This window comes from Rattus norvegicus, chromosome 4 (genome assembly GCF_021556685.1).
Source record: "Rattus norvegicus strain SHRSP/BbbUtx chromosome 4, alternate assembly SHRSP_T2T, whole genome shotgun sequence".
Lineage (NCBI taxonomy): Eukaryota > Metazoa > Chordata > Mammalia > Rodentia > Muridae > Rattus > Rattus norvegicus.
In genome coordinates, this window is record NC_141537.1 from 121182188 (window position 1) to 121201598 (window position 19411).

Sequence of the window (19411 nt, forward strand, 5' to 3'; positions counted from 1 at the left end):
GTCTATAATGGTGAGCACTGTGATCCTGTCTATAATGGGGAACACAGTGATCCTGTCTATAATGGGGAGCACTGTAATCTTGTCTATAATGGGGAGCACTGTGATCCTGTCTATAATGGTGAGCACTGTGATGCTGTCTATAATGGGGAGAACTGTGATCTTGTCTATAATGGGGAGCACTGTGATCCTGTCTATAATGGGGAGCACAGTGATCCTGTCTATAATGGGGAGCACTGTGATCTTGTCTATAATGGGGAGCACTGTGATCCTGTCTATAAGGGGGAGCACTGTGATCCTGTCTATAAGGGGGAGCACTGTGATCCTGTCTATAAGGGGGAGCACTGTGATCCTGTCTATAAGGGGGAGCACTGTGATCCTGTCTATAATGGGGAGCACTGTGATCCTGTCTATAATGGGGAACACAGTGATCTTGTCTATAATGGGGAGCACTGTGATCTTGTCTATAAGGGGGAGCACTGTGATCCTGTCTATAAGGGGGAGCACTGTGATCCTGTCTATAAGGGGGAGCACTGTGATCCTGTCTATAATGGTGAGCACTGTGATGCTGTCTATAAGGGGGAGCACTGTGATCCTGTCTATAATGGTGAGCACTGTGATCCTGTCTATAATGGTGAGCACAGTGATCCTGTCTATGATGGGGAGCACAGTGATCCTGTCTATAATGGGGAGCACAATGATCCTGTCTATAATGGGGAGCACTGTGATCTTGTCTATAATGGTGAACACTGTGATGCTGTCTATAAGGGGGAGCACTGTGATCCTGTCTATAATGGTGAGCACTGTGATCCTGTCTATAAGGGGGAGCACTGTGATCCTGTCTATAATGGGGAGCACAGTGATCCTGTCTATAATGGTGAGCACTGTGATCCTGTCTATAATGGTGAGCACTGTGATCCTGTCTATAATGGTGAGCACTGTGATCCTGTCTATAAGGAGGAGCACAGTGATCCTGTCTATAAGGGGGAGCACTGTGATGCTGTCTATAAGGGGGAGCACTGTGATCCTGTCTATAATGGGGAGCACAGTGATCCTGTCTATAAGGGGGAGCACTGTGATGCTGTCTATAAGGGGGAGCACTGTGATCCTGTCTATAATGGTGAGCACAGTGATCCTGTCTATAATGGGGAACACAGTGATGCTGTCTATAAGGGGGAGCACTGTGATCCTGTCTATAATGGGGAGCACAGTGATCCTGTCTATAATGGTGAGCACTGTGATCCTGTCTATAATGGTGAGCACTGTGATCCTGTCTATAAGGAGGAGCACTGTGATGCTGTCTATAATGGGGAGCACTGTGATCTTGTCTATAATGTGGAGCACTGTGATCCTGTCTATAATGGTGAGCACTGTGATCCTGTCTATAAGGAGGAGCACTGTGATGCTGTCTATAATGGGGAGCACAGTGATCCTGTCTATAAGGGGGAGCACTGTGATCCTGTCTATAAGGGGGAGCACTGTGATCCTGTCTATAAGGGGGAGCACTGTGATCCTGTCTATAAGGGGGAGCACTGTGATCCTGTCTATAATGGTGAGCACTGTGATCCTGTCTATAATGGGGAACACAGTGATCTTGTCTATAATGGGGAGCACTGTGATCTTGTCTATAATGGGGAGCACTGTGATCCTGTCTATAAGGGGGAGCACTGTGATCCTGTCTATAAGCGGGAGCACTGTGATCCTGTCTATAAGGGGGAGCACTGTGATCCTGTCTATAATGGTGAGCACTGTGATCCTGTCTATAATGGTGAGCACAGTGATCCTGTCTATAATGGGGAACACAGTGATCCTGTCTATAAGGGGGAGCACTGTAATCCTGTCTATAATGGGGAGCACAGTGATCCTGTCTATAATGGGGAGCACTGTGATGCTGTCTATAATGGGGAGCACTGTGATGCTGTCTATAATGGTGAGCACTGTGATGCTGTCTATAAGGGGGAGCACTGTGATCTTGTCTATAATGGGGAGCACTGTGATCCTGTCTATAAGGGGGAGCACTGTGATGCTGTCTATAAGGGGGAGCACTGTGATCCTGTCTATAATGGGGAACACTGTGATGCTGTCTATAATGGTGAGCACTGTGATCCTGTCTATAAGGGGGAGCACTGTGATCTTGTCTATAATGGGGAGCACTGTTATCTTGTCTATAAGGGGGAGCACTGTGATCCTGTCTATAAGGTGAGCACTGTGATCCTGTCTATAATGGGGAGCACTGTGATCCTGTCTATAAGGAGCAGCACTGTGATGCTCTCTATAATGGGGAGCACTGTGATCCTGTCTATAATGGGGAGCACTGTGATCCTGTCTATAAGGGGGAGCACTGTGATCTTGTCTATAATGGGGAGCACTGTGATCTTGTCTATAAGGGGGAGCACTGTGATCCTGTCTATAAGGTGAGCACTGTGATCCTGTCTATAATGGTGAGCACTGTGATCCTGTCTATAAGGAGGAGCACTGTGATGCTCTCTATAATGGGGAGCACTGTGATCCTGTCTATAATGGGGAGCACTGTGATCCTGTCTATAAGGAGGAGCACTGTGATCTTGTCTATAATGGGGAGCACTGTGATCTTGTCTATAATGGGGAGCACTGTGATGCTGTCTATAAGGGGGAGCACTGTGATCTTGTCTATAAGGGGGAGCACTGTGATCCTGTCTATAAGGTGAGCACTGTGATCCTGTCTATAATGGGGAGCACTGTGATGCTCTCTATAATGGGGAGCACTGTGATCCTGTCTATAATGGGGAGCACTGTGATCCTGTCTATAAGGAGGAGCACTGTGATCTTGTCTATAATGGGGAGCACTGTGATCTTGTCTATAATGGGGAGCACTGTGATGCTGTCTATAAGGGGGAGCACTGTGATCTTGTCTATAAGGGGGAGCACTGTGATCCTGTCTATAAGGTGAGCACTGTGATCCTGTCTATAATGGGGAGCACTGTGATCCTGTCTATAAGGAGGAGCACTGTGATGCTCTCTATAATGGGGAGCACTGTGATCCTGTCTATAATGGGGAGCACTGTGATCCTGTCTATAAGGAGGAGCACTGTGATCTTGTCTATAATGGGGAGCACTGTGATCTTGTCTATAATGGGGAGCACTGTGATGCTGTCTATAAGGGGGAGCACTTGACCCTTCATTGGTCTTTAATCCTGTCACCTGCAGGTCCTCACTGTCTGGAGACCACAACATGACCCTTGTGCCATTTGACTACTGTACTAGGTTAGGTTAGTACGGCTCCAGAGGGAAGAGCTGTGTCCTCTTTATTCAGGAAGAAATGCCACCAGGAATGGAAGTCAGTTTCTCTAAACTGTTATTTGATAGCCCAAATCACCTCATAGCAAAATTGTAAAAATAAAGTATTGGTATTACTATATCTATATCTATATACATTATACATATACATATATACATATATATAATTTATTGAGCAACTGACAGGTGTCAAACTGCTCACTGCCCCTAACAGTAGAGCAGATCATCATGAGAAATCTAGAAAGGACTGTTTTTCCTGACTGGAGAGGTCAGGAAATAAGGCTTAGAGAAGTTAATTAGCTGTCAAACCACAAGTAATTAAACAAGAAAACAGTAGATTGTATATGGGACAGTGAGAATCCAGAATTCCTGACCAGAACTTCCCAACCAGACTTAGCTCAAAAAAGGAACAGAGTTCAAGTCACTCACACTGGGCATCAACACCCATGACAGACTTCCCTGTCCCTTGGATGTCATAGGCAAACAGGAGGGTGACTGGAGGAAGACACCCTGAGGGTAAAGGTGGGGCAGTGAGGAGGAGGAGGAGGAAGGATCCATGTGGTCATATCTACTGTCACTAACTTTGCCAGTTGGTATGGGTGGACTCTGAGTGGAGATGGGGCAGAGTTAGAGGGCACAGCCATTGCTAACACTTACACTATGTGAGCACATGGAAAATGGCTTCCTGTGTGGGGCTGGAGAGAGGGCTCAGCAGTTGAGAGTGCTTACTTCTCTTCGAGGATCGTGGTTTGATTCCCAGCACAAGAAACCATAATGTCAACTCCAGGGAACCTGATGCCCCGGGGCTCCTTGGACACCTGTCTTCATGTGCACATAGCTCCCCACAGCATTTTAAAAAGTAAGGAGATAAAAAGATAATGTTATCCCAAACTTGTCGTTTCCTGTTCTTTACCACATCTTTCTATTTGTGCCTGTGGTATTTCTATTTATCTCTGTGGTAGAAATTTTATAGAACACTGAGCTCCTGGCATCACTGACAATACGAGGTACTTTGATCTTTTTAGTTTAATTTTGATTTATGTGTATGAATGTTTTGCCTGTAGGTATGGCTGTGTACCACATGCATACCCGGTGCCTGTGGAAGCACCAGAGGGGCTGGAGTGACAGACAGTGAGCCACCACGTGGGTTCTGGGAATCAAACTTGGGTCCCGGGGAAGAGTAGCCAGTGCTGAGCCATCTCGCCAGTCCTCAGGATGTACTCTGAGCCAATCATGAAACGAATATTTAGACCACAGAGACTGGCAAATTCTACACAGAAATGAAGTCGCTATCAAAGAGTCTGTTGGTAGGCATTTACTAGCACACCCCTGGCAGGCCTGTTAGGTAAAACTCCTGCACACCGAGATGTGGGACAAAGGTTCTCTGTAAAGGTAAGGACATCAAACTCCAGCTATGCACGGTGTTCTCCCACTTTGACAAGAGGACATGGTGGCTCATTCATGAGCACTATATATCATTAATTATTACCGAGATCAAAGTTTTAATACATGTTTATTGGCCATTGTGTTTCTTTGGTAAATCTGGCCATTTTCCTATCGATTGGTTTGAATTTTTCTTACAATTTTCAAGTACTTTAAATATTAAGAACATTTGTTTACCAAACACACACACACACACACACACACACACACACACACACACACAGAGAGAGAGAGAGAGCTTCCCATTTGTTATTTGAAGTTCTATTTTCTTACATTGACTTTTAATTATGAAATAAGCCAGTCATTCCCTTGTGCTACCCTGGTTGCTTTAAAATCCCAGCTCCCCTAAGCCCATGCAGACAGCGGCCGTTTCGTTTGCTATCTCTGCAGATGTGTTTCCCAGTCAAGTCTTCATCCATATCCAGGAGTGTGGAAGTAGAGCCTTCCTTGTTTGCAAAAATCTAGCCCTCACCTACAACTTCCAGTTCATGTCCAGATGTTTTTCAGGACTCCCCGAAGTGGGAACAAATGATAGTGTGTTTAGCAGAACATGAAACGGATTGTCTCTATTTTAGTGAGATAACGGAGACTGGACGAAGGTTGACAGAGAGCCACCAGCTTGTGATAACGATACGTGACCATCGACTCCCAACTAAGAAATCAGTTTTTAAACTTCAGAAGCTTTATACAATATATTGACTGCCACGATCACTGGCTCATTGAGTAGTCACACTGTAGAACAATATCCAACACTAAGGAACAACGTTTGTGACCTTTTGTCACTTCTACTAAATCATGTCCTTACTTCACACTTCCAGGATGACTCTCTAAGTATCTGTGGACAGGGAATGCTGGCTTGAGGCAACTACTTCTTGATGAGATTGTGAATAATGTTTAATTTTCTTAACTTCCTACAGTGCAGCTCTTACCATCAAACCTACCTAGCAACACACAGCAAAACAAATCCTTCAAAAGGAGTAGCCTTCTATCCCTAGAATTTTAGTTTTAGATCTGCAATGAGCATGTTTGTTTTATCAGTCACCTGGAAGGGGACTGTCATGCTTCCTGTCTTGCCCTCCTGCTCTAACTCCAACGTTAACAGATCTCAAGTTATCCTTGAAGACTGAAGAACGACATCGCCTACTTATTCCCGGTCAATTTGGTCCTGAGAAGCCATGAGTTTCTTACAAGGGGAGAGGCCAGGACTCACAGGTGATTCTTCTATCCCTTGTTACTGTTACTTGCTTGTTTTTTACACAACAGGTTTTTCATGCGTGTTTTATGTTATTAGATCATGTGACGAACACGGGCCAGACAGTGTTGTCTCATTTTAAACAAGAAAGGAGGATCCAAAAAGGAAACAGTAATTGCAGTGCCATGAAAGAACGCAGGCAGCGTTCCGTGGGAAACACCGTTCGCTTTTCGCACTGCACGGAGACAGCCATGACCCAGCGGCTCTTTCCGAGGGCCTGGGTGGCTGAAGAGACTTTGCATCTCAGAGTCGTTCATTAAGAACAGGAAGTCCAGCTGTCACACACAGATGCCTGGCTCGGTGGGGTCCCGGCCACTGTCTCAGTTTGGTTCTCCCATCTGCTTGTCCATTCATCTGCTTAGCCACCCCAATATCCATCTATGTCTTAGCCTCAGCTTCCTAATTGTTGGGAGTCTGTTTTCTCTAGTAAATTCTAGTTAAGCCCTCCTACCTCACTTCCGTCATCACGGATATGAACTCTAAGTGGGCATGTAGCCTTCTCTGGTGTTACAGACCTCAGTTTACACTCGGGATCCCAAAGTCATAGCTAACTGTGGCCCATCCCACCCTTGCTTCCCACCATGACCATCAGCATCGGGGAGATGGTGAAGAGCCCCAGGCCTGAGACTGGAGATCAAAGCTGTCTTGCAGACTTATCCTGGCCCTCATGGGGGACTCTGGACCTCTATTCTCAAAGTATATCCTGAACTTGACCTCTGACCTTCAGCCCCCAGCTCCCTCTGGCATTCCTAGCACTGTAAGCGCTTATCCATATCACCTGTGCCCTGCTGCTTTAGGGCACACAGAAGCATCGGTTTACAGCAAGCTAACGGCTGTCTCCCCTCTGTTCAGAACACTCAGTGGCTCCCAGGACACTCCGTGTAACTGCCCGAGTGTTTTCAGTGACATTCACAACCTGACCCCTCACCTCACTTCTCTGACCTCTCCCCCTCTGCTTCTCAGCACAGGTTCTGTTCCCGCCACCAGATCCCCAAGGGCTTCCCACACAGGTCACACATGTCCCTTAAGCCTGTTTGGCTCTTTCCTCTGCCCAGGAGGCTCTTGTCCCACCAAGCAACCCCTTCCTTAGTATTGCCACCACCTGCATAAAGTCAGTCTGTGCAACCCACTTAAGAGGGCAACAGGTCTCCCAAACTTCTCTCTCACCAGATTCTCCTCCTTTCTCTCATAACTCATCTTTTCAAACAACCCCACACTCCCCTTACTTATTGTAGCAGATCCTTTCCCTGCTTTACTCATTGATTTACTTCAAGGGTCTACAATGGAATTAGTATGAGAACATTATGAGTTTGGAATTAAGTATAGTATTTGTTCAGTACATATTTACTGACCCCCCCCCCAAATAGCTAAATCAGGTCTCATAAGCTACCAGGATGGGTTACTGTCTCAATGCCACCATTATGGTGTGAGGCTGGACTCGGGGTGCCCCAGAAACCACACTGTACCAGTGAGAACGATTCTGCCACCCTCACTATCCAGGGAAAATAGAGAACATCTCAAGAGGCCACAGCACCGCCCCAGGTGAAGTGTCTGACCCCAAGGCCTACAGGAATGATAGCAGCCAGTGGGCTCCTGCCTGAAGCAAGCCCAGGTCCTCTGAGGACTGAGGCAGGGGCGCACACGCGGCAGGTACCTGTGGCTTTGAGTCCTCTTCGTCCTTGTAGTAGTAGAGCTGCCGAGCTTTCAGCACAAAATACCGCTGCTGCCAGTTTTTCACAATGGACCTCTGCTTCTTCAGCCAGCCCATCTTAATTGGCCTTTCCAGGGGGTTGGGAGTGGTTGGTGGGTGGAAGGCCGCCATCTGCTCCCCAGTCATCACGCTCCTCGACCGAGCTATAGAGAGGAACAGACAGGCAGGCTGACCGAGGGACATGAAGCACAAAGTCGAGTGGGGGTGGGGTGGGGGGAGACTGAGAGGAAGCCCTGTTGTCCCCCCGCACCCCACAGGGTCCTGCTCCTGAAAGGAGACCAACGGATGATCAGCCCCTGCAGTCCGGCTGCCTCTGGCCCTGCGTGCTGCAAAACGGAGATTGGCTGGAGCCTCTGAAGAGGAAGTGGCCACAGCATCTGACGGAAGGTGCTTCCTTTTCCTGCGTGGGAGTATCTGACAGGGGACAAAATAATGCCCTGCTCTGTGCTCAAGAGTAAGGCCAACAGCTGCAGAGACCACCGGAAACTGCCTGGTTTTCCTCCATGGCCTTTCTGGGGAGCCAGCTTATAGCTTGGACCTCACTGTCCAACACGGTCTCTCCAGCAGACCATGCTCACATGCCAGGCCACAAGGGCTTGGCACCTCGTAAACTTTCTGGCCAAGTGTCATCTAGTGCCCTCCAGTCCCCTGCCCACTGTGTTTGCCTCACTTTGCTGGCCCAAGGGCTTTGGATGGTACAGTTGTCTTACCTTTCTAGTTAGACTGTCACCACTAACAGAAGCAGAAGCAGGACTTGAGGCCAGATCCTTCCACCCACTACATGCTATAATTATCTTTTAGCTTCCTACAGAGTTCTGACTATCATTTGCTTGGGTCCTGACTTGCACCTCCATGGTGACCCCCACCCAGAGCAACTGTCTTCTTCCTTCCCGCACCTCCAAAGTGACCTATCTGCCACCCTGGTTTCCAGCCAACCCTTTCTTCTAACACTTGCCTTCTCTCTTCTCTAGCCAGCTCAACAGTGACCTTCCAATCAGTTGCTGCCCCTCAAAGCCTCGACCTTGTGCTGACCCTCTGACCTTGCTGATACCAAGTGCCTGTGCCTGCTCTGCTGTCGAAGGAAAGCTCCTACCTCTTGTTCTATTAGTTAGCTTTGGTTGATCCCCGAGATATTAATAACACGGTGAAGGTATCGAGTTCTTCCTTATCCTTTTTGTCTTACCTGTCTAGAGAGACCTGTCCTTCTCTCCTTGTTTTTGACTGGCGTTTCTCTTGGCCTCAGTTTCCACACTAGTTAAATTGTTGATGACAGTCCTTACAGTGTAGAATTGTGAAGGTCAACCAAACAACACATAGAGACCACTGACCACATGTGCCCCCTCTTAATTTTGTCAACAGGTGACTACACCCAACTATAAGGATGGAGACATCTTTGAGAGTGTCCTCAGTCTCTCTCTCTCTCTCTCTCTCTCTCTCTCTCTCTCTCTCTCTCTCTCACTTCAAGCTCAGAGTTCCCATGTTCACTCATTCTCACCCTTAGCACATTTAACCAGAAACTTCCCCCGATGCCTTTGATTCCTGTTTGCCCGACTCCTAGGCCCATGGTTCCTGGTCTTTATTCATGTTCCCAGCATCCTTCAAAGTACGAGTATTTTACACAGGGTGGTGGTCTTTCCTCCATTCACTCGAGCTGTGTAGAGAGCTGTCCTCTGTATCACACAGAGGGCAACAACTGGGCCCTTCACTCCTGCAACCACTCTGTGTTCCTATAAGACAGTTACACCTCCATTCCTTAACTCCCATTAGGGAACTGGAAGAGTTGCAGCACATGCTTGACTGAGCCATGCAATGGAGAGCCATCAGCATGGGGAAAGCATCTAGACAGTGGTGGTGGAAGATAACTTGTCAGCTTGACGCCCATTTGGTTTGTAAAGAGATCATTTTGTATCAGCATGTCTTGACACCCTCACCAAAAAAAGGAGGAGCAAAACCAAAACCAAAACCAAAATGAAACAACAAAAACAAAATAAAACAAAACAAAATCCCTAAACCTGAATTTCCTATCTTTCATTTTAGCTATCTACTATTTCCAGAGTCTTTCCTGGGGCTAACCACTTACTCCAAGGACCCACCAGGGGGATGAGATGATGAATAGGCATTGGCCATGGAGCAACAAGGAGGAGTAGATGTGAATGAAGGACTAAAGACTGGGCAACATTGTATCCTTCTATGTCAGGGTGTATCTCAAAAAGACTTATCTGTACTAGGGAGAAGGTATACATGGACAAAAGCGAATGTGTCCTTCACAAAAACACTGTTGAAGAAGATGAAGAGTGAGGTAATCAGTGGCCTCTGTGTAAGCCCATCCCAGCGCGACTCTTATTGCTGCTTCTCTGAAGCACCATCAGACACGGGAAGAGGACTCCTTTCTTGCAGGAGAGTGATGGAGAACATCCCTATAACCAAATAGAACCAACATGAAAAGGGAAAAAATTAGGTAAAGGCCACATGATGTCTATGAAGATTTAGGTCTCTTGAGCCACTCCCAGAATCCCACAGACCTTATTAGAATCTTTGCTAGAGGAAAGAGAAGTGGAAGATGTCAGAAGCATCCAGAAATGGAACAGGGATTAGCAAAAACTAGAAAGACACTGTAGATTTGAGGGAATTTGATGAACATGGAGGCCAATGGTTAGGGTATTCTATACATAGTTCCAAGGAAATTTCATGGTCCTTCATGGTGAAAACGAACAATAGCTAAGCCCCAAATGATCACCCCCTAGAAACACCTGTGCCCTGAAGAATGGACTGGAAAGGTGGGAGGATGTGTGGGAGGACTGTGTGATGTTGGTGTTCTTAAATATGACCCAATGAGGACATGACACCCATGCGACAGGGAAGCAGCACAGCACCATGACAGTGCCTAAAGTGACACCACTCACCATATATGTACCGTATAGCCAGTGTTTCTTTTGTACCTGCTGTCATCCCCCTATCCTCGACATGGCCATATGTCCACGATCACGCACCGTAAGTTAGAGCACATGGAGAGATCTGCACACATTGTATACAGCTGGAAGTCTATCTACGACAAGTTGCCCAATGCACCTGGGTCACGGTAAGCCAGCTACTCAGCAGAGGAGCTTCCTGCCCCACCTTAGCCCCCAGACCTGGCCCACCAGGCAGGCCTCTTACAGATGACCCAAGTGTGGGAGCAGCAGCCTGGTGGTCTTGGCTTTGACTCCCACTCTTTGTTACTTTTTTAATACAGTCCCTCTTCAGAGGTGACCTGCAACCACCAGCGTTAATTCCTTGTCATCACAATCGTCACAGTGACAAACTTTGCTGTGACCTGGTCTTCACACTCATGGTCAAGAATCCCCGCAGGGAGGAGGAATGAACTAGGCATGGGCTACAAAGCAAGCTATAGAGGGACAAGGGCAGGGGATAGTTCTACAAACACTGAAACTGCAGCTGCTCCGTGTTTGTGGAATTCTCTGGAGCAAAAGCAGGATGAGGCCAGAAATGCTCCCTTACTCTAGAAGAAAATCAAGCCCCGGCTGCCACTGTGCTAGACAACACAGCAGTCACTGTAGCCCCTGGCTGGCACTGTGCTAGAGGACACAGTAGTCACTGTAGTCCCTGGCTGGCACTGTGCTAGAGGACACAGTAGTCACTGTAGCTGGGTGTGGTCAGTTAGGCAAATAGGATTAAGTAAACATACATTTACATCAGTATTTCAAGCACTCAGTAGCTGAGGAATAGCCCCCCCACCAGAGGTAGTGGCCTTGGGTGTAGAGTGAGGCTTCAACCTTCTTCTGAGAGGAAATGGCAGCCATCACATGTCACTGACAAGGAAGGCAGGACTCTGAAAAACATGTTGTGCAATTAGATTGCCCATGCTGAAATTCAGACTGCAGTTAAAGAGACACAGAAGATATACAGTGTAGCCGGGTCTGCAGTGGGAGAAGGGGGAAGACCGGAGGTGTACCAGGAACCCCAGGCTTTATTTCTGCAGCAGAAGTTAGCTTATTTTTGCCCCAAATTGGAACAAGAGAAAATTAAAGAAGGAAGTATGGGTAGAGAAGTCGCCTCAGAGACACTGTCACTTCCTCCTCGTCTTCCCATCTGCTGACCCACTGACCTGAAAAATAACCACAAACTTTCCTAGGGGCCCCTCTGTAGCACCTCAACTATATGCTCTCCAGTCACCCTGGTGGACACCCTGTGTGAGGTGGCTGTGGAAGGGGGGAGGAGGTTCACAGGGATGGAAAGATGGGAGGGGCTGCTGGTGTTTTCCTACCATGAGCTGAGCATCACCTCGGAAACCTGTCTGAATGGATTAGAAAAGGGAGGAGAATTCCTACGGCTCCTCTCCAGACCTCTCTAATAAGTTGCATCCTCCTGGCTGCTTACAGGCACCCGAGGGAAATTCTCAAGTTTACCACTCTGCTAGTCAGGCTCACCACCCTTCCTACTTCTTACTGCCTTCTATCCCGTCCTGTACTTACAAACATATCCCAGCCTGCTCCTCTCTGGCCTCTACAGCTAGAGTCTATCACTGACCCAAGAGGCCGTGGCTCCTGCAGTCAGCAGATAAGAGACTGCTGGTGCTGTGACCTTCTGAGGTACAGGCTTACGTTTGTCTCCTGACCACAAATCTCCCATGAGCCTCCATGGCTCGCTCCTAGAAAATCAAGCCTAAACACACTGCCCATATGACACCTGGAGTCTTGGTGGCTTTTCTGTTCCTCTCCATAGCCACCCTGCAAGACACTGTGCTCCTCGCACTCATTCCCTCTGAAAAGTTCTTGTCCACCCTTTGAGACTCAAGTCAGGCCACAGCTCCATGAGAAGACCTTGTATCTCAACTTGGCAGTTCTCCAGACCTGTCCCCTTTCACTAGCAATAGGTATGTGGCACGGTGTTTGTCACCACGACTGGCAGCTCTCCCCCCACCCCACCCCTCTCCTGTCTCCCTCTCCACTTGCAGTGTGACAGGATGAAGATACTGCTTGTCCCTGTTCATCTTATATCCTGGCCCCCAGTGAAGACTCCAGAGAAGAGTCAGCAGGAAAAGGTAGAGAGGAACACACACTTCTGTGACAGTGGCCATGGCTGAGTCTCAGGCTGCTCTCCGATTTGTTTCTTCCTCCATGAGTGTCAGAAGCTCTTTGTGGCTGATTAACCCACAGGAGTTAACAATGGTAATGGGTTTGCCTCAGCCAGTGCCTCGCTCTAAAACCCAAGAGTTGAAAGAAGCTGTAAACAGTATCATTATAAATACAGAGTTGATTTAATGTCAAACAAGATGAAGGACTGGGGAAAGTAAGGGGTAAAAGGAGGGAGAGAGGTGGGAATGGAAGTTTCACAGGACTCCACCCAGTACGCCAGCTGTGCCAGAAGGTGTTAGTGGGAAAGGACCCCATATGAGATGCTTCTGAGAGTGGACACGCATGCCGAGTGTAAAATGAACAAGGAGGGGCCGGGGTCTCTGTGAGGCTTGGAGTTTGCATACCTTAGGTAAGCCTCCTCACTGCCCACACAGCCCATATTGCTGAGCTCTTGACAGACAGCAGGACAGTGTCAGATCCAAGCCCATGCACCACCCATCCTCCAGAAACTCACAGAAGCCCAAGATCCATCTGCAGAAATGACAGGAGCTGGAATTAGAGCACGAGAATGCTTAGCTACACGGTGATAGTCCAGCACAGAGAGAGTGCCACACAGACAGTGCCACACAGAGTGTCACAAAGACATAGTGCCACACAGAGTGCATACAGAGAATGCCACACAGAAAATGCCACACAGAGACAGTGGCACTCAGTGATAGTCCAGCACAGAGAGAGTGCCACAAAGAGAGGGTGCCAAACAGAGGGTGCCAAACAAAGAGTGCCACACGTGAGAGTGCCACACACAGAGTGCCAGAGAGTGCCACACACAGAGTGCCACACAGAGACAGTGCCACACAGTAAGAGTACCACATAGAGACAGTGCCACATAGTGAGAGTGCCACACAGACAGTGCCACACAGAGACAGTGCCACTCAGAGACAATGGCACACAGAGAGTGCCACACAGACAGTGCCTCACAGAGACAGTGCCACACAGTGAGAGTGGTACACAGAAAATGCTAAACAGAGAGTACCACACAGTGAGAGTGCTATACAGAGAGAATGTCACACACAAAGAGTGCCACACAGAGAGTGCCACACAGAAAATGCCACACAGTGAGAGTGCCACACAGTGAGGGTGCCACCCAGAGAGTGCCACAGAATGAGTTTCACACGGAGAGTGCCACAGAGTGAGTTTCACACAGAGAGGGCTACAGAGTGATTGCCACCCACTGAGAACACTATCACCTGTAATAAGGGGTCTGGCCGCAGACAGCCATTGGTGCATATTTAGTGAATGAATAAAATAACATTTTAGGATGTATTGGTAATTACCATCAAGGGGATTTATATTTGTAACAGTAATGGAATTTTTCCTATTCGTGGGACTTCTGAGTGTGTTCGCTTGTTTCCTTGCAGGTGGTGGCTGCTTGTTGCCTACTCCAGTAATAGCGGCCAGTAACAACACATAGCAAGTCCTTACAGGTACCTGATGTGGCGCAGGTCTCCGTTACTTCTGTGCACAGACAAGCCCTTCAGTAGGTAGTACCTGAGTGCGACCTCCGTTTTAAAGGCAAAGGTCTGAAGTCCCGAGCTGGAGTGATGGTCTCCAGCTAGTGACTTTAAAGCCAGCTATCCATACTTAGGCCCAGAAAGGAACGGCATCCTGTGATGCCGAGAGCCACCCACATTACAAATCAAAGTGGTTATAGAGTAAGAAAGCGTGCAGAGCACAGACAGCCCGTCCTTCATCTGGGTAGAAGCAAAGCCATGAGGACCGACCACAGGAAGCTCCTGGTCTTTGTCTCTGCTGCTTAACGGAACACTTGCTGCTGAGTAACTCACCCAGCTCAGAGATCACTTGGTTTACAGTTCTGGAGACTGCACATGGCACCAGTCTCTGAGCTACGATGTCCCACAGCAAGAGGGCTAGAGGAAGGAACAGGCAAACAGGAGAGGGTTGGAGTCTTGTAACAACCTAATCTCCAGATAAAGACATCCCTCCACGGGGCATCATCTCCTCTTGTGAGGTCCCACCTCCAGACACTGCTGCACTGCAGATCAAATTCCCAATACGTGAACTCTGGGGGACAGACTCAAACCATCGGTCCCCACCCAATTTACCTCCAACATTATATGTAAACAACCTTGTGCTTCTACTTCCGCCAGTGTGTCATAGGTAGCACTCGTCAGGCCTTGAAAAACACTGACAGAAAAATAGTACTGAAACCTCAAGCCTACCACCCAGGCTTTGTTGACGTCAACAGGAAGATGGACATATTAGGTAATCCTGCTGGTCCCCAGATCACTGCCCAAGCTCATTAGAAGAACCGGAGAGATGCTGGTTGAAGCCTACTGTGGGCATGGAGTGGGAAGGAGAGTGCTGAGCTAACCCAGATCCATCCCCAGGTTGAGAAGAAGTTTCTGAGGTACCCTAAGAGCAGCAAAGCCCTTGCTGCCTCCTGCTTCAAACAGCCAAAGACATTTCCATTTTCACTTCGGTATGAAGAACATCACAGAGGAGCCGTGAGACCGGAGGTGGCACAGAGACGTCTGCTCTGTGCTCTGAACTCTCACAGGAGCCTTTCCCACACACTCACTCACCCCTGAGAACAGATTTATAGAACACCCACAATTGTCCTCTGAATGCGTCTTCACTACCCAGGACTAGAGTGCACCTCACTTTCTATACTGATGGAAATGTCTTTCATGTTAGTCAGGTGACCATGACAACTGGAAGGAGCAGAGCCCACCTTAGAAAGGAATTTGGTATAAATAATGATGAATTCTGACAGAAAAGCCAGGCACAGATATTGTCTCAGTGGTTACATGGGGGTTAGTGGCAGAGAGAGTAAGTGTGTGTGTGGTGTGTGTGTGTGTGTGTGTGTGTGTGTGTGTGTGTGTGTGTGTGTGTGTGTGAACTAAGGGGAAGAAGAGAAGAGAGAGGTGGGGAGGTGGGGATGAGGAAGGCCTGGCTTTTTGCTTCATTTATCCATTTAGCAGCTCTAGAAACCCAGGCTAGGAACAAGCCTCAGTCTCCAAAGTCTTCCTGCCTTCAGGAAAATTCTCCTTAGCCTATGGTGTCTCCTGGGACCCCTGGAACTGTTCATATTTGGGGGCTTTCCTGTTTCCTAGGACTGTGGGGTTCCATTGCCTCTCCTGGGTCAGCATCAGTTTGCTACAGCTCCCTGGTGCATTCTCTCTCTCTCTCTCTCTCTCTCTCTCTCTCTCTCTCTCTCTCTTTCTCTCCTCTTCTCTCTCTCTTTCTCTCCTCTTCCCTCTCTCTTCTCTTTCTCTTCTCTCTCTGCACATCTCTGCATAACAGGAAACCGAGTGTAATAACAAGAAGCTTTGCAGAGCTGTGAGCACTTCCTCTGAGCCCTGCCTCTTCCTCAGTGCAGACAAGTAGAGATTCAGCAACGAGTGACAAACGAAGCAGAGCAGACCAAGTGGCCATGTCTCTGACTGTCCAGAAGCTACCTGCCTCCCCAGCATGAATGTGAGGAAGAATGGCCCACACCTGTAGTACTGTAGGATAATTAGAGCCATGAGTTACCCAGTGACAAGAATAAAGAGATCTATGCCCCTTCCCAGCATCAAGACCAGCCATTTTAGGTAAGGGTCTTTACTTTATAAACTCAGTTATAAATAGTGTGCTGAGGGGCTCGAAGGATTTTCATTTTATACATGTGAGAATCCTATCTTTTATGGTCAGAGTCCCGCCAGGGAAACAACACTCCAGGCCCATCAAGATGTGCGTCCTGGAGGCCACAGGTCTTTGTCCTTCTTTGGACGTTGCTTTAGTGAGCTCCAGGCACCATCTCTGGTCTTTGGGAAGATTAATTCTTGCCTTGAACTTTACCCAATGTGTGAGCGACACTTTGGATGTGTTGGCCAATGATACAGCCTCACAAAAGAATCCCACGCCCCACTAGACATGGAAATAACTTACCTCTGATCAGAAGTCTGATAGCATAAGATACTGATTAGTGTTGTTAAGCTTGACCAAAGTCATACAGTTAGGAAATACAGTATCTGCATTTCCAAAGGTGCTCACTTTAGTATGAAGCAAAGGGCTACTTTGAATGTGGGATTAGCTTTAAAATATCTTAGCAAAGAAGAAAGAAGGAATAGATTCAAAGGCAGCAAACTCATAAACATTAAATTTCAAAACTGGAATACACAGGAATGGATGTGGGGGAGCACGCTCACTCTTTCAAGATCCTATTAACACCCACCCCCATACCTGGCATTTCACAACAATTAGCCATTGCCCTGAATTTCATCATGGCGATTTCCCCAAATCATCATTTTCAGACCCTGATGTTGACTACTCACCCTTGAATCACTGAGATGACCCAGTGGTCACCTTTCCCTCAGGTGAGATGGACCTGCTTCCCTCCCCTGCTGCCATCATTTAACTGGATAATGAATGGGGAGCACTGAGCTCCTGGTATGAGGAGTGCTCCCTGCACAGTCACTCTGCTCAAGCACAGAGGCCTGAGAGAAAACTCACGAAGGAAACTCAACTGTGCTTCCCTACTCCAAAACCTATCCTCGCCATTGCACATCTCTGGCCTCCAATGATAGCTTTCCTTTTAAAACAACCAAGGTTATCTTAGCAATAATAAGAAGGAAATCTGAAAGTGTGAAACAGAGTCTGAATGTGTATGTAGGTGAGGGGGGGCGGGTAGATTACTGCACACAAAATACAATGGAAACAGTGGAGAACAAGAATGGTAAAGAGAAGAGAATGATTTCCAATGAGATTTATAAATTTACTTTATATACAAAGTCTCCAAAGTTAGCTTTGCCCATCTTCATCCATGTCAAATCTCTAGAATATTCTATGAATGCAAAGATACTTAAATAACTGGTTTATATTATCCACAGCTGAGTCCTGTTTTGGAAAGCTCAATGTTCTCAGAAGACTGCGAACTTGTATTCAATACGATCAGCACCAGCCTTACTGAGAGTAAATAATGAAGAATGGAGGACTCCATGTTTGGCTTCTAAAGGCTACGTGATCTGTGTGGTGGAGCGCTGCTATGCTCACAGGGTCTATAATCACGTGTTTTTCCTTCCCTCTGCTATGTGGTTTGTCATATTGATTGGCCTTGAGTCATCCTGGGTTCCAGTAATGAATCCCATCATGACAACACATGGCCTTTCAGACTGTGAATTCCAACTTGATTGTACTTGGATGGGGGTGTTTGCAACAGTGTTACAAAGGATAATGGTTTGTGTTTTGTTGTAGTATTTTTGGATAGCTTTGATTCCAGGGTATGGCTAGCTTATAATATAAGCTGGAAGATTGTTCTCTCTCTCTCTCTCAAGAAGGATTGGTGTCAGTCATTTTTCTGAAGTGGGGCTGGAAAATGGTACAGCTAAAAGCACTGACTGCTCTTCCAAAGAACCAGATTTATTTCCCAGCACCCACCTGGTGGCTCACAACCATGTGTAACTCCAGTTCTAGGGGATTTGATGCCCTCTTCTGGCTTCCAAGGGTACTGGGTGTACATACATGTAGGCAGAACACTCAACACATATAATATAAAATAAAAATAAATATAAAAACATAATACTTTGATGGAGTTCATTGGTGAAGTATCAGGTCTTTCTCTCTCAGGTTTGTAATTACTGATTCAGTCTTGACCATAGTTGTAGGTTTATTCCAGGCCGAGTGTCAGTAGTGGGACATAGCAGAGATGCTCCTCCACCTACCTATTCCAGTTACTGAGGTGGCTGGCATGGAACTGTCCAGTGTACTAACAGATATCATGCGTGTGTCTGTGAAACAGGTGGTGCTGTATCCAATTCCAGTTTTGCTTTCATTGATTCGAGTCCTTGCTACGGCTTCTCTACAGATCCACAGCATTTCCATGGCTGTGAGGATAGTCGCCCTTACTTCAGTTAGCATTTTCAGGGAACGTATCTTAAAGCTTCCACTTTTAATCTACTCTGGTTTTATGCACACAGACAGTGTATTACTGGGGCGTGTTTTCTTCTCCATTCAGAAGAATCTCCATCTTGTCATTTGCATTCAAAATAAACATAGGTGACAAGGGAGTTAATTCTGTGCATTTGCCATTCATTTCTCGCGCTCCTTGTAGTATTTGGACCTTCATTTTCTGAAGGACTGTCTTCTTCAGTTGAATCTTTACACCAAACGTTTAGATTTCTTATTTTCTCTTGCATATGTTATTTATTTATTTTATATTGATTACAGTGGAATTGGGTTTAACAGTCCAAGCTTATTCTGTTCCACTTTTGATTTATCCCAACTTAACTTTAATAACATGCAAATGCTGTTTTTAATGCCTTTTGTCCCTATGTCTTCGGTTCTTAAATGTCATCACATTGCATTTTTTTTTGGTTCTTTTTTTCGGAGCTGGGGACCGAACCCAGGGCCTTGCGCTTCCTAGGTAAGCGCTCTACCACTGAGCTAAATCCCCAGCCCCCACATTGCATTTTTATAACTTGTAATTCCAAGAAAATTACAAATTTTTAATCTTAAAAGTTGTACCTCTCTTAAATTATTAAGAAGAGTGTATAGTTTATAAACCAAAATTACAATTATGTTAGCATCTAGAGTGAGCTTTAACATTTTAAATTATGCAGAAATAAGGGTATAGTTTCACAGCAGTGTTATAAGTTG

The 19411-nt window shown here is 46.9% G+C and overlaps 1 protein-coding gene across 6 annotated transcripts in view; it reads right to left on the minus strand.

The window, feature by feature from the left end:
* Positions 1-19411, minus strand: part of Arhgap25 (Rho GTPase activating protein 25) — a 79920-nt gene that overhangs the window by 36739 nt on the left and 23770 nt on the right. Inside the window, exons 2-3 of one of the 6 annotated variants that reach the window (XM_087658798.1) lie at positions 8863-10096; positions 7623-7822 (exon numbers count right to left, since the gene is read on the minus strand). In XM_087658798.1, the coding sequence (XP_087514924.1) occupies positions 7623-7805 (183 nt within the window). In that variant the 5' untranslated portion in view covers positions 7806-7822; positions 8863-10096. 6 annotated transcript variants of the gene reach the window in all.